Genomic DNA, 14,748 nt, shown 5'->3' with positions numbered 1-14,748 from the left:
GATTTCAAAGCTTACTACAAAGCTGCACTTATCAGGATGGTGTGGTGTTGGCATTATAGTAGACAAAAAGAAGATAAAATATAACTGAGAGTCTAGAAATTAACCCTGACATTCATGGTCATTGAGTTCAAAAGATTACCATTGCAGTTGAATAGGAATTAATAATTTTTTCAACAACTGATACTGAGAAAATTGAATATCCACATGCATAAAGAAGAATTTATATCCCATTTCATACCATATCAAAAAAACCCTCATATTTAATCATAGAGCAACACGTAAAAACTAGGATTAGTAACTGAGATAAAAACACATATTAATTGTACCAAATGCAAGTAATAAATGTTATGGGTGCTCCCTAGATTTTGTAGTGTTTTTGTTTGTTTGTTTGAGACACAGTCTCACTCTGTGGCCCAGGCTGGACTGGAGTGGTGCAATCTTGGCTCACTGCAGCCTCCAACTCCAGGCTCAAGAAATCTCCTGCCTTAGCCTCCTGAGTAACTGGTATTACAGGCTACAAGCACACACCACCCATCTGACAAATTCTTGTATTTTTGGTAGAAACAGAGTTTGGCTATGTCTCCCAGGCTGATCTTGAACTCCTGGGCTCAAGCGATCCACCTGCCTTGGTCTCCCAAAGTGCTCCATTAAAGGCTGAGCTGCCACCTCAACCCCGATAGTGGTACTTCTAAATTTAACTTTAACATTTGAAGGATAAATGTTATATGCGAATAAATAAATAACGTATATGAATAATCACTGTATGCCTCTCTATTGAACCATTTGCCTACATTGTCAGTAAGGACAATACATGAAATCACCAATCAAACAGGCATAATTGATCAGAGACTGAAGAATTGAGACCTTGGGCAGTCTGATAGTTTCAGTTTAGGGACAAGAGGAAGAACTAGCAAAGGAGACTGAGAAGTGGTGCCCGGTGAACAAGGATAAAATCAGGAGAGGGCAGCATCCTGGGATGCAAATAAACTATGTTCAATGCTGCTGATAGGTCATGCAACATGAAGATTAAGCATTGGCAACACAGACTCGCTGGTGATCTTACAAACGTCAGAATCAATGAAATGATGACAGCAGTAGCCTCATTGGAATGGGTTCATGAGCCAATAGTCAAAGAGGCTTCTTACTTTGATAAAATACTTATCAACCAAGAGGAAAACAGAGCTAAAAAGCTGATTCCTTAGGTCAGCCTTTGACGTGGAAAATCAAAGACCCTTAGCCAGTTCTTAGGACTGAACCAATTCAGAGAAGCAGATTTCAATGACTGAAGGAAAGCTTAAGTCCTCCTGATGAAGGATGTTGAAAATTCACAAGAGTATTCAGGATGTATTCATATGCTGCTTTCTCAAAGACCTCTAGCCATTTACTAGATATCAGTACCAAGAAGAAAAGACACATACCCATACTATCTGAGAGTTTTAGGTATGTGGACTTAACTAACACTAATACCTGGGTATCCAAAAAGACACTGTGGCCCACTGGATGGAGTGAAAGATTATTTAATTTTTGTTTTTAGTGTTATTTTGTTTCGATTTGGGTTTCTTTAAAGGCACAGTCTCACCCTGTCACCCAGGCTGTAGTATAGTGGCAGGATCATAGCTCACTGCAGCCTTGAATTCCTGGGTTTGTAACAGAGTGCCCCATTTTTTTCTAAGAAAAAGGGAATGAGTTACTATTTTTTAAATCTATTTATTTATTTATTTTGAGACCGAGTTATGAGACTGGCTAATTTTTGTATTTTTGGTAGAGAAGGGGTTTTGCTATGTTGCCCAGGCTGGCCTCACTATTATTTTTTATAATGTTCTTTTCTTCTACTCTCCCCTTTCCTTTTGCTCTCATTTCCTGCTTAGCCCTTCAGAAATGCAAATATCACCTTTTACCTTCCCCTCACCAGACATTCCCTGCAAGGCAAGTTCATCTAACTATGTGCTCTAGGACTGTTCTCTCCTGGAGAGTTGACAGTCAGTTTGCAGACCAAAGCATACCCACCATGAATTTTTACTTCCAGGGAGTGGCCTTGAAACTTTCACGCTCTGGGGTTGCCTCAGGACTTTCATCCACCAGGAGGGCATATCGAAAGCATACCCACTTGGCCACTTTTACAACTTATTTCTGCTCAGGAAGGCACCAGTTCAACTGTCTGGTAGATAAAGACACCAGCTTGCAGGAGGACCCTCTGCCATTGGCTCAATTCCCCCATTGTGTTATAAAAGTGCCTATTTTCTGTTCCAAATGTGAAGTGGTACATTTAAAGGCAGGACTCTTTCTGCCCCTTCCCCAACCCAGCTTTGGAATAAATTCACTATTTTTAAACCAGACCTCACTCCTGTTAATAGGACTCTGCTTGTGGCCACCAACTAACCCACATTTTGGTTATAGGTTCAAGGGATCATCCTTCCTTAGCATCCTGGGTAACTGGAACTAAAGGTGAGTACCACCATGTCAAACTAAAGTTTATTTTGGTTTTTCTTTTCTTTTATTTTATTTCTTTCTTTTTTTCTTCTTTTTTTTTCTGTCTCTTTTTTTTTAAATAGAGACATGATCTTGCTATGTTGCCCAGGGTGGTCTCAAACTCCTGGACTCAAGGGAGCTTCTCACTTTGGCCTCCTACAGGGCTACAGACAGAAGCCAGCACTCCTAGCGTGGAGTGAAACTTTCTGAAAGTCAGATGCTACCTAGAGCTTTGGCTCATGTCCATCCCAATGTGGATCTAATGAGTTTGTCGTTATTACCCGCCCCTTCCTGAATGTGTAATTGAAATGGACTCAAATGGCAGCTGGCAGAGCTCTCAGGTTCTTCCTGACCTGTAGAGTAAGAAACATTATTATAGCAGGGCCAAGGGGAAGCCTCTGAAATTCTCCCCTACTGGCAACAATGAATAAAAAGTAATAACTGCATTCTCCAAGGAACAGAATTGGTCATTGCCATGAAAAAACACTTGAAAGTTACAGGGGAGAGTAGTCCTTTCAATATCACTATTCAGTTATCCTGTCTGGCCTCTAACAAAACCAAATGGATTACAAAATAAGTGCAGATTACCACCAACTTAAATGTGCTTCCTCAGATTCCCTTGACTGTCTCCTATTCTGTTAGTCAGCACATTGGCTGATCCAGATCATCCTTCTATCTGGGACTTGAATGGAACACCAGACTGTGGGCATGAGGTCTTGTGACCAAAAAGCAGGTTTGGTGCTCACTGCATGTAGAGTCTAATTTAAAAGAGTGAGTTTGAAACAAACAAACAAACAAACAAACAAACAAACAAACGGCAATTTATCCCAAAGCTAGCTTAGAGGAAGGAACACAAAGCATCATGACTTTAAATGTGCTGCTTCAAATTTGGAGGAGAAAGCAAACATTTTTATATAGTTGGGGAGAAAATCAGCAAGGACAGGAGAAACCCTGCTAGTAGGAAGTTGAGTTGGTGCCTTCCTGGAAAGAAGTAAGTTGTAGAAGTGGCCAAGTAGGCATGCTTCCAACATATCCTCCTAGTGGGTGGAGTTCCAAGGTGACCCATTGGAGGTGAGAGTTCCATGGGGGCATGCTTTTGTCAAAGGTGTTCAAACCAGAGCAACTCCATCTTGGATAGGGGTTGGGTAAAACGAGGCTGAAACTCGCTGTGCTACATTCCAAGGAGGTTAGGCATTCTTCATCGCAGGATGAGATAGGAGGTCTGCACAAGATGTAGGTCACAAAGATCCTAGTGATAAAACAGGATGCAATAAAGAAGTCAGCCAAAACCAAGATGGCAACAAAAGTGACCTCTGGTTGTCCTCCCTGATCATTATACACTAATCATAATGCTTTAACATGCTGAAAGAGATTCCCACCAGCGCCATGACAGTTTACAAATGCCATAACAACATCCGGAAGCTACTCTATATGGTCTATAAGGAAAAGAAAACTTCTATCCTGTAAATTCATAAATAATTCACCCCATGTTTCGCATATGATCAAGAAATAACCATAAAAATAGCCAACCAGCAGCTCCGGGGGCTGCTCTGCCTATGGAGGAGCCATTCTTTCATTCCTCTGCTTTCTAAATAAACTTGCTTTCACAATAAACTTGCTTTCACTTTACTCTATGGACTCATACTAAATTCTTTCTTGCTCGAAATCCAAGACGTCTCTCTTGGGGTCTGAATCCAGATGACTTTTTGGTAACACTTCAGTCTACAAATCGATTGTCAACTCTCAAGGGCGAGATCCCTCTTGGAGCACATAGTGAGATGAACTTGCCCTGTAGGGAGTGTCTGGTGAGGGGGAGATGAACAGTGATATTTGCAGTCCTAAAGGGTTAAGTAGAAAACAAGGAACACAGAGAAAGCGTAGAGGAGAAGAGAAAACAGGAGAATAAAAAATAATTACACTATATTTTAGAAAAATGCGGGTACTTGTGTTCCCAGACCAAATAAAAGGCTGGGCTGCTTATTCTTGAGGCCCAACAACAAGATGTAGATAAACTGGGAGAGAAAGGAGTTTTTATTTCTGTAACCAGTTACAGGGAGAAGGCCTGGAAATTATCGCCAGACCAACTCAAAATTACAAAGTTTTTCCAGAGCTTATATACCTCCTAAGCTATAAGTCTATGTGTAACTGTGCATTCATGTAAAGATGTATTGATTAACTTCTTTTAATCTATAACTAACATCTGAGTCTTGAAGACCTTCCTCTGGAGCCTCCATAAATTTACTTAATCTATATGGGTCCAGGTACTGGGGTGATTACCCTTGTCTCCTGCTGAATCATGGAGATTTGGGGAGTTCCTTCAGACCCCCAATAAACTTGTTTACATTCCAGCCCTTGTGTGAGGGCACTGGCCCTATCAGCTTTTAATATGTAACTTAACCAGCTGGGCACAGTGGCTCACACCTGTAATCTCAGCACTTTGGGAGGCTGAGGCGGGCGGATCATGAGGTCAGGAGATGGAGATCATCCTGGCTAACACGGTGAAACCCGTCTCTAATAAAAATACAAAAAATTAGCCGGGCATGGTGGCGGCGCCTGTAGTCCCAGCTACTCGGGAGACTGAGGGAGGAGAATGGCCTGAACCCGGGAGTAGGAGCTTGCAGTGAGCAGGGATTGCACCACTGCACTCCAGCCTGGGCGACAGAGCGAGACTCCGTCTCAAAAAAAAAAAAAAAGAGAAAAAGAAAAAGAAAAAAGAAAAACTTCAACAATTTTATAACTATTCCTTGGGCACTTAAAAAAAACATGTTTTCCGTAGAAGAATTTACACTTCTCTGTGTATGAATATTCACTTTTACTTTTCTCTATTTATTTTTGATTACTTATTATGATGAATAGATGTTAAAATCAGTCTCCAATCCTGGATTTTGTTTCTTTTCAGTTTTTATAGCATAACTGTTTCTACTGTTTCTAAGAGGGGATCTTGGAGTCAGACTGCCAGGACAGGAAACCAGATTCCTTGCTTGGTATACCTATGCTCTGAGACTCCATTTTCCAACTACTCCTGCCTCAGTATAATCACCTATAAAAAGTGGGCACGGTGGCTCATGGCTGTAATCCTAGCCCTTTGGGAGGCCAAGGCAGGTGGATCACCTGAGGTCAGGAGTTCAAATCCAGCATGGCCAACATGGTAAAACCCTGTCTCCACTAAAAATATAAAAATTAGCCAGGTGGTGGTGGCACGCACGTATAATCCCAGCCACTCGGTGACTGCAACAGGAGAATCATTTGAACCCAGAAGGCGGAGGTTATAGTTAGTCGAGATCATGCCATTGCACTCTAGCCTGAGAGACAGAGCGAGACTCCATCTCAAAATAACAACAACAAAAAGGAGATGATAATAAAACTTTCTTTGGTTAGTTTTGTTAGGAGTTAATGTACTATTTGTGTAACTACTTTCAATTTTACCTGTTTGCTATAGGCAGGAACCAAAGATTGCTAATTATTGATTTGATCCTGTTTTTCTTGATATTTGACACCAGTGAGAACTTGCACTTTTTTTTGACAGCATCTCCCTCTGTTACCCAAGCTGGAGTACAGTGGCACGATCATAGCCCACTGCAGCCTGGAACTCCTGGGCTCAAGCAATCCTCCTGCCTCAGCTTCTCAAGTGTTTGGAACTATAGGCATGTACCACCATGCCAGCTAATTTTTTAAATTTTTTATAGAGACGGAGTTTCCATATGCTGCACAGGGAACTCCTGCTCTCAAGGGATCTTCCCACCTTGGCCTCCCAAAGTACTAGGACTACAGGCATAAGCCATCACATCCAGCCTGCAGTGGGAGTTTTGAAGGTCAGATGCTGCCTAGAGCTTCAGCTCATGTCCATCCCGAGGTGGATCTAATCAGTTTGTAGTTATTACCTCTTCCTGAATGTGTAATTGAAATGGATATGTATGGCAGCTGGCAGGACTCTCACATTCTTCGTGAACTGTAGAATAAGGAACATTATTATAGCAGGACCAAGGGAAAGCCTCTGAAATTCTCCTTTACTGGCAACAAAATATATAAAATATAATAACCGCATTCCCTAAGGAATGGAATTGGTCACTGCCATGACAAAACACTTGCAAGTTACACAGGGGATGGTAGTCCTTTCTATAACCCGATTCACTTAACCTATCTGGCCTCTACCAAAACCAGACGGGTTATAGAATGTATGCAGACTACCATAAACTTAAGTCAACACTCACAAATGCTTTCCAGGATGTGCTATCTTCACTGAGCAGAGCAGAGCTTCTGGTACTTTTTACGGGGCTCGTGATTTGGTGAATGTTTCTTAATCTACACCCATTATGAGGGAAAATCAAAACAATTTAAAACAATTTGCCTTGTAAGAATAATAGCACTGCTTCACTGTTGTATGTCAGGGCTATGTCACTTCTGTGCTCGGTTTAATTTACATTTTTTAAAACATCCTGCCAGTTTAATATATTGATGATATTACAGACCGGGCCCTGTGGCATATGACTGTAATCCCAGCACTTTAGGAGGCCGACACAGACAGATCACTTGAGCCCAGGAGTTTGAGACCAGCCTGGGTAACACGGTGACATCCCAGCCCTAGAAAAAATACAAAAATTAGCCAGGCGTGGTGGTGTCCCCCTGCAGTGCCAGCTGCTAGCAATGCTGAAGTGGGAGAATCACTTGTGCCCAGAAGGTTGAGGCGGCAGTGAGCTGTGATCCTGCTGCTGCATTCCAGCCTCAGGGAAAGAATGAGACCCTGTCTCAAAATAATACCAATAATAATAATATTATTGGTACAATAATCAGGGAGTGGCAAGTTTCTTAAGTATAGTAAAATACTATAATATTGAGCGGAAGTAAAATACCAGAAGAAAAGACATAAATCGGAGAAGATTCAGGGACCGACAACATAGGTGATGTTTTAAAGTGTTCAGTGTCCCTAGTCCACATGCTGAGACAATCTTTTTTAAAGTAAACGGCATGTTACTCTCTCCATATATTTCCTATCACTACAAAAGAGACACTATGTTTTGGGGGACTATTGGGATTTTGGAGACAACATATTCCACATTTGAGAATATTGCTCTGACTCACAAATGAAGTTTCTAAAGGCTACTGGTCTCAAGTGGAATCCAGAACAAAAGAGGGCTCTACAGAAGATATAGGCTCTGGTCCAAGCTGCTCTGGCCACTGTGCCGGATGATCCAACAGAATTCAAAGCTGCTAGAGGCATACATACTGGACATTATAGGACTCTGTGCACATCTCTGACAAGCCTGTAGGAGACGGGAGAGCAAATCCCTATGGAATTAGTGCAAGACCATTCCCTCTTCAGCAGAGGAGTATTCTCTGTCTGAAAAACAAAACAGCAAGGGCGGAACATTAATCTAAGCATAGAGTCCCTCTAAGCACAAGCCCCTATAAGCACAAAATCCTGTACAACTGTGCAAGTCATATGCTCATAAAGCCAGCCATGACTGGAGGGCATGAGCACATCTCAGTGGCGAAGGGATTGGACTGCATTGGACACAGACATGTGCTTCCTCAGATTCCCTTCACTATCTCCTATTCCCCTGGTCAGCACCTTGCTTGATCCAGATCATCCTTCCATTTGGGACTGGAATGGAACACCACATTGTGGGCATGAGGTCTGACTTTCATAACCTCCACCAAGGGACTGGATGATGTAAGAGAGAACAACAGAGATGGTAGTTCTAACTCAGGGAAACCCTGGCCAAGCGGAAATAGAAGACTAATGACAGCTGAGCGGATACATTCTCCCTTCTCTCTCTCTTCCATGGACTAATGCTAGCTGTGGTTTCCTTTGTAGCCTTTCTGGAAAAGTGCTAGGAGTCAAAGATGCACGCATCTGATGACCACCATGCTGTCCCTCTCACCTCACTGTGAAGTGGCTGCCAGCAGAGTCATACCAGACATCACCACACACTGTTTCACATCTGTTCTTGTCTCAATTTCCACATGTCCCTTCCATTTTTGTCTTGAAATTGCCATCCATATAAATGTCATCACTTTAATATCAGATATTACATTAAAAACATTTTAGTAAAGTAGGTGGTTACTAACTCAATTTTTTGAAATGAGATGCCATTTTTATATGATAAGCAACTAGAAAATATCATAATACAAATATATAATTCACAATAGAAAAAAATACATATGCACATAGACGAAAGTCTTTTATATGCTTTTTAAAAATATTGTAATAGTGGCATCTAATGTTGATGTTCTACCTTGTCTCCAATTCAGACACCTGATACAGCTGCATCAGACTATATTGTTGTGATATTTCCTCTAAAATTGTGGAGTAGCCAAACTTTTCCTCCAAGGAAGGATTCTGCTTGGATAAGCCTGTAACCTTAAACTGAGACCAGAACAGGGGGATTCATGCAACTGCAGATTTTGTGATGAGTTTCCTTTTCATTGGTTTACCACATCAGCTTATCCATTTTATCCACCCATTTATTTGTTCATTAAAATATCATTTTTGACCATCTATTCTTTGTGCTGGGTTCTAGGTCCTGGGAGTCAACAGAAAGCCAGACAGAGATGATCTCTTTTTTTATGGTTCTTACATTGTACTGAGGAAGATACATGATTTTAAAAAATACATGAATCAGGTGTGGGGATGATTTATCTTAAGGTTTGAACAACATTGTTAAAATTTCATCACACCAAGAATTAATACAGTCATGTAGAATTTAGCTATAAACAAGACTTCTTATTTACATTTCCTTCTTATAATAGAACTTCCTGTTAATGAATATGCCAAGACAATTCCATTTAATCATTGACAACAAAATTACACTAGGACAAATCCCATAATTAATACGTAGATTTCATAGATTCTATTTTAACATTTACAAAAAGTTTCACTGAATTATTTTCCATAATTTTTATACTATTTTCACATTGATAGTTTTTTTTTTAGAAAACGGAAGATTGGAGTTCTCTTATCTGAAGTTTAGAAGGAATTTTAAAAATGGAAGATAAGGATATAATTAGCAATTCAGGGGCTTAGAAGTGCTTTAGAAAAAATACTAAAATAATTTACATCAGAGCTCAATTTCAAAAAAAGTTTTTCTTTAATTCAAAAGCTGGAAGAAATGACTTTTCTAACTGCACATGGAAGCTGATAATAGCAATCAAGATCATGATCATGATTTTTCATCCCTCTTATAGAAGAGATTTTTTTCTAAGCTATTCACATACTTGTATTAAATCTAATATTCCTCAGCACTGTTTATGGTACACATACATGAAATTTACTCTACGTATACTTGTCACTCAAATTTTATTGTGTTTATTGTTTTGTAACACTAATTCTGATTGCTTTTTACTAAACATAAAATAGGAATTCATAATGGAATAAAACCCTGAAGATACATCCTCATTATTGATTAAGAATTGAAAGACCTTATTATCAAAAAGTTATAGGTTAAAACAACAGATTATAAGCACACTGTGGTATATTTGTGTCATTCAAATAACAATAGAAAAGAGCAATATTTTTCCTGAGATAAGCTGTTAGTTCTTAATAATTATAAATAGACATAAATTATTCAAATGAAATATAAAATACATGCATGAAATAAACATGGCTTCATAATTCTGAGGAATTTTTATCATTTTCTATAATTTGGCAGTTTTTGTGAAAAAACAATAAAAAGTGTTATTGTCATGTTCTTCAGTTTTTCATATACACATACACACACACAGATCTATATCTATATATATATATATACTTTTCTAGACTAACTTTAGGTAAAAGACTTTTCTAGGTATACATTTGGAAATTATTCATATACATATATTACAGAAAGCCCAGTAAGAAATATAAAATGTTTCATACACCACCAGTTTTTCTGCTAGAAGACACACAATGCCCCTCTTGTGAATCTTTGAAGACGAAGGCTTCTGTCTTTCACCCAGTACCTCACATGCCACAAAACTGAAAGAAAAATCTGCTTTAGCTTCTTGTTTCCCCAAATCAGGATGAATGCATGGGTTGAGGGATAGCTGAATATAATAGCTTGGCAGAACATGGAGACAGGTTTCTTTTCCAGCCTCCCAAAATTATAAACTGATATGATCATGGACAGAAAGTAAATGGCACATAACAGGAGAAAGGAGGTCACAGTTTGCAAAACTTTTAAGTGGACCTTGGTGCTGGGATCTTGAGATCCTTTGCCATGGAGCTGCATCTTCTTGAGATGTTTACACAGAGAACAGATTAACAGCAGAAAAGATATCAGGGTCAGAGTGAGGGGTACAAGGTTTGCTAGCATGGTTAGAGTCGTATTTGAAAGGTACATTGCATTCCTCAATTTGGTCTTCCAAGTCAAATTTCCTTCATATTCTTTTGTCCATACAATCTCATTCACGTTTATCACAAAAAGATGACAAGCCAAAAATAGCAAAGGCCCCAACAGTATCACCAGAACGACACTTTTAACTCTCCTCTTTATGCGAAGAAAAATAAGGTTGGAGAAATTGGCAATCTTGAGCAAATAAAACATGCTGAGGCTAGTAGCAAGCCAGTTGCTAAAATGGTTGGTTACTGCCCAGATATTATAAGCAGTAATTCTTACTTCTACACTATAAAAAGCTGGATTCAACTCAGTTGCATACCAGTGTAGTAATAATACCCATAGCAAACCAACTCTGGAGACCGCCAGAGCAGTGAGAATTTGATCAGCAAAGGAGATCTTTTGTCTCTTGACCCACTCAATGGAATTTACCAATGCTATGAAGCCATTAGCAAAATTTCCAATAACAAATACAACCACTATTAGAATGGAAAAAATGATGGGTAGAAAAGTTATCATGTCTGAACAGACAAAAAGAAATTTTTTAAATGCTGGTGTAATATCACTGGTTGTGATTGCTTGAATATCCTGACCTTAAATTCTATATGCACCTGATTTGTGTATGTGCTGTGACACTTTTTACTTTTAATTGTTGTGACGAGTGTCAAGCCAGAAATCACCACGGCATGCTAACGGATAAGTTCGATGCTCTCTTTATGAAAAACATTCTTATTTTCAAAACAAGTCAAATTAACTCATTCATTCACCATCTGTTCTTGTTATAGGCTGGAATTATTCATACTGAAGTTGACATGAAACCTGAATTCTCATTTGCTAGTAGGCAAACGAGGACATATTCACTTTCAGTGTTTGCAGTTTTTCCTTGTGTAACCTCTCCATCATTTCTCTTTAACGACTTCAGTTATTTGGGAAGTTTTATAACCCAATATGTAGATCGTATAGTAAATGTCTAAAATCTTAAAGGGAGCTTGATCATAACTAAGATCATCACCAATATGGACTTTTTTAAATGCCAGATTTAAATACACAGAATCCAAACTTCTTTTATCAAAAGCATCTAAGATTTACTTCAGAACCACAGGCAGGCCAATACTGCTTAAGATCAGATTGCTGCTAATGCTTTTGTGTAACTTCATTATTCACAAGCTCATAAATACACACACAAACACACACATGTGCACACCACTTATGAATGGAACTAATTATTTTCTCATAATTTCCAAAATAAAAAATCAGTTTCCAGGAGGTTGTCCAGGTGAAGTTAGTCCTATTTTCCCACTCACGTTTTCAGCCCACGAATAATATTTATTTATCAAACATAGCTCTAATTCTTAGGCCTTTGGTAAAGTTTCTCTCAAGTCTAATGTTTAAATATTTATTATTTAATTAAAATGTTCAGCAATTTTATAAGTATTCCTGAGTACCAGACCCTTTGATATATAATCTTGCAGTATCCTCCCATCACACGCTTTCTACCTTTCCCCTGAACTTGAAGTTCAATCATTTAACTTACTTTGATGAACAGAAAATTAATACACTTTGCATAGAAATTTGAGATGGCTTCCATACTGGGTGTTCTTCCTCTTTGCATTTACTATGAGAATATCACCTGGCTAGTACACTGTTCCCAGAAGGAGAATCAGAAACTAATGAAGGCAGATTGCCTCCACCTGATCCAGATTAAATTGGCCAAACTCTAGTGACCTCCAAGATGCAGAATTTGGCCCGTCTCAAGTCACCAGAGCCATCCAACAAACCCATTTAGAAAAACAAAATCTATGATTGGTGTACAAGAATGCCTGTGATTTTTGTACATTGATTTTGTATCCTGAGACTTTGCTGAAGTTGCTAATCAGCTTAAGGAGATTTTGGGCTGAGACAATGGGATTTTCTAGATATACAATCATGTCATCTGCAAACAGGGACAGTTTGACTTCCTCTTTTCCTAATTGAACACCCTTTATTTCCTTCTCCTGCCTGATTGCTCTGGCCAGAACTTCCAGCACTATGTTGAATAGGAGCGGTGAGAGAGGGCATCCCTGTCTTGTGCCAGTTTTCAGAGGGAATCCTTCCAGTTTTTGCCCATTCAGTATGATATTGGCTGTGGGTTTGTCATATATAGCTCTTATTATTTTGAGATACGTCGCATCAATACCTAATTTATTGAGAGTTTTTAGCATGAAGGGTTGTTGAATTTTATCAAAGGCCTTTTCTGCATCTATTGAGATAATCATGTGGTTTTTGTCTTTGGTTCTGTTTATATGCTGGATTACATTTATTGATTTGCGTATGTTGAACCAGCCTTGCATCCCAGGGATGAAGCCCACTTCCAAATCATGAGTGAACTCCCATTCACAATTGCTTCAAAGAGAATAAAATACCTAGGAATTCAACTTACAAGGGATGTGAAGGACCTCTTCAAGGAGAACTACAAACCACTGCTCAATGAAATAAAAGAGGATACAAACAAATGGAAGAACATTCCATGCTCATGGGTTGGAAGAATCAATATCGTGAAAATGGCCATACTGCCCAAAGTAATTTATAGATTCAATGCCATCCCCATCAAGCTACCAATGACTTTCTTCACAGAATTGGAAAAAACTACTTTAAAGTTCATATGGAACCAAAAAAGAGCCCGCATCGCCAAGTCAATCCTAAGCCAAAAGAACAAAGCTGGAGGCATCACGCTACCTGACTTCAAACTATACTACAAGGCTACAGTAACCAAAACAGCATGGTACTGGTACCACAACAGAGATATAGATCAATGGAACAGAACAGAGCCGTCAGAAATGATGCCGCATATCTACAACTATCTGATCTTTGACAAACCTGATAAAAAAAAGAAATGGGGAAAGGATTCCCTATTTAATAAAGGGTGCTGGGAAAACTGGCTAGCCATATGTAGAAAGCTGAAACTGGATCCCTTCCTTACACCTTATACAAAAATTAATTCAAGATGGATTAAAGACTTAAATGTTAGACCTAAAACCATTAAAATCCTACAAGAAAACCTAGGCAATACCATTCAGGACATAGGCATGGGCAAGGACTTCATGTCTAAAACACCAAAAGCAATGGCAACAAAAGCCAAAATTGACAAATGGTATCTAATTAAACTAAAGAGCTTCTGCACAGCAAAAGAAACTACCATCAGAGTGAACAGGCAACCTACAGAATGGGAGAAAATTTTTGCAACCTACTCATCTGACAAAGGGCTAATATCCAGAATCTACAATGAACTCCAACAAATTTACAAGAAACAAACAAACAACCCCATCAAAAAGTGGGCAAAGGACATGAACAGACACTTCTCAAAAGAAGACATTTATGCAGCCAAAAAACACATGAAGAAATGCTCATCATCACTGGCCATCAGAGAAATGCAAATCAAAACCACAGTGAGATACCATCTCACACCAGTTAGAATGGCCATCATTAAAAAAGCAGGAAACAACAGGTGCTGGAGAGGATGTGGAGAAATAAGAACACTTTTACACTGTTGGTGGGACTGTAAACTAGTTCAACCATTGTGGAAATCAGTGTGGCGATTCCTCAGGGATCTAGAACTAGAAATACCATTTGACCCAGCCATCCCATTACTGGGTATATACCCAAAGGACTATAAATCATGCTGCTATAAAGACACATGCACACGTATGTTTATTGCGGCACTATTCACAATAGCAAAGAGTTGGAACCAACCCAAATGTCCAACAACGATAGACTGGATTAAGAAAATGTGGCACATATACACCATGGAATACTATGCAGCCATAAAAAATGATGAGTTCATGTCCTTTGTAGGGACATGGATGAAACTGGAAAACATCATTCTCAGTAAACTATCGCAAGGACAAAAAACCAAATACTGCATGTTCTCACTCATAGGTGGGAATTGAACAATGAGAACTCATGGACACAGGAAGGGGAACATCACAGT

General features: G+C 39.1%; 1 protein-coding gene across 1 annotated transcript; it reads right to left on the bottom strand.

Annotated features, from left to right (window-relative positions):
• Positions 1–10,187: 10,187 nt before the first annotated feature.
• On the bottom strand, positions 10,188–12,510 carry LOC100582830 (taste receptor type 2 member 30). The gene has a single exon (XM_003265500.4). The coding sequence runs from the start codon at positions 11,298–11,300 to the stop codon at positions 10,341–10,343; it is 960 nt and encodes a 319-aa protein (XP_003265548.1). The 5' UTR covers positions 11,301–12,510; the 3' UTR covers positions 10,188–10,340.
• Positions 12,511–14,748: the final 2,238 nt, after the last annotated feature.

Source organism: Nomascus leucogenys, chromosome 23 (genome assembly GCF_006542625.1).
Source record: "Nomascus leucogenys isolate Asia chromosome 23, Asia_NLE_v1, whole genome shotgun sequence".
Lineage (NCBI taxonomy): Eukaryota > Metazoa > Chordata > Mammalia > Primates > Hylobatidae > Nomascus > Nomascus leucogenys.
The sequence above is the reverse complement of the archived record's forward strand: the minus strand, read 5'-3'. Positions and strand labels throughout refer to the sequence as shown.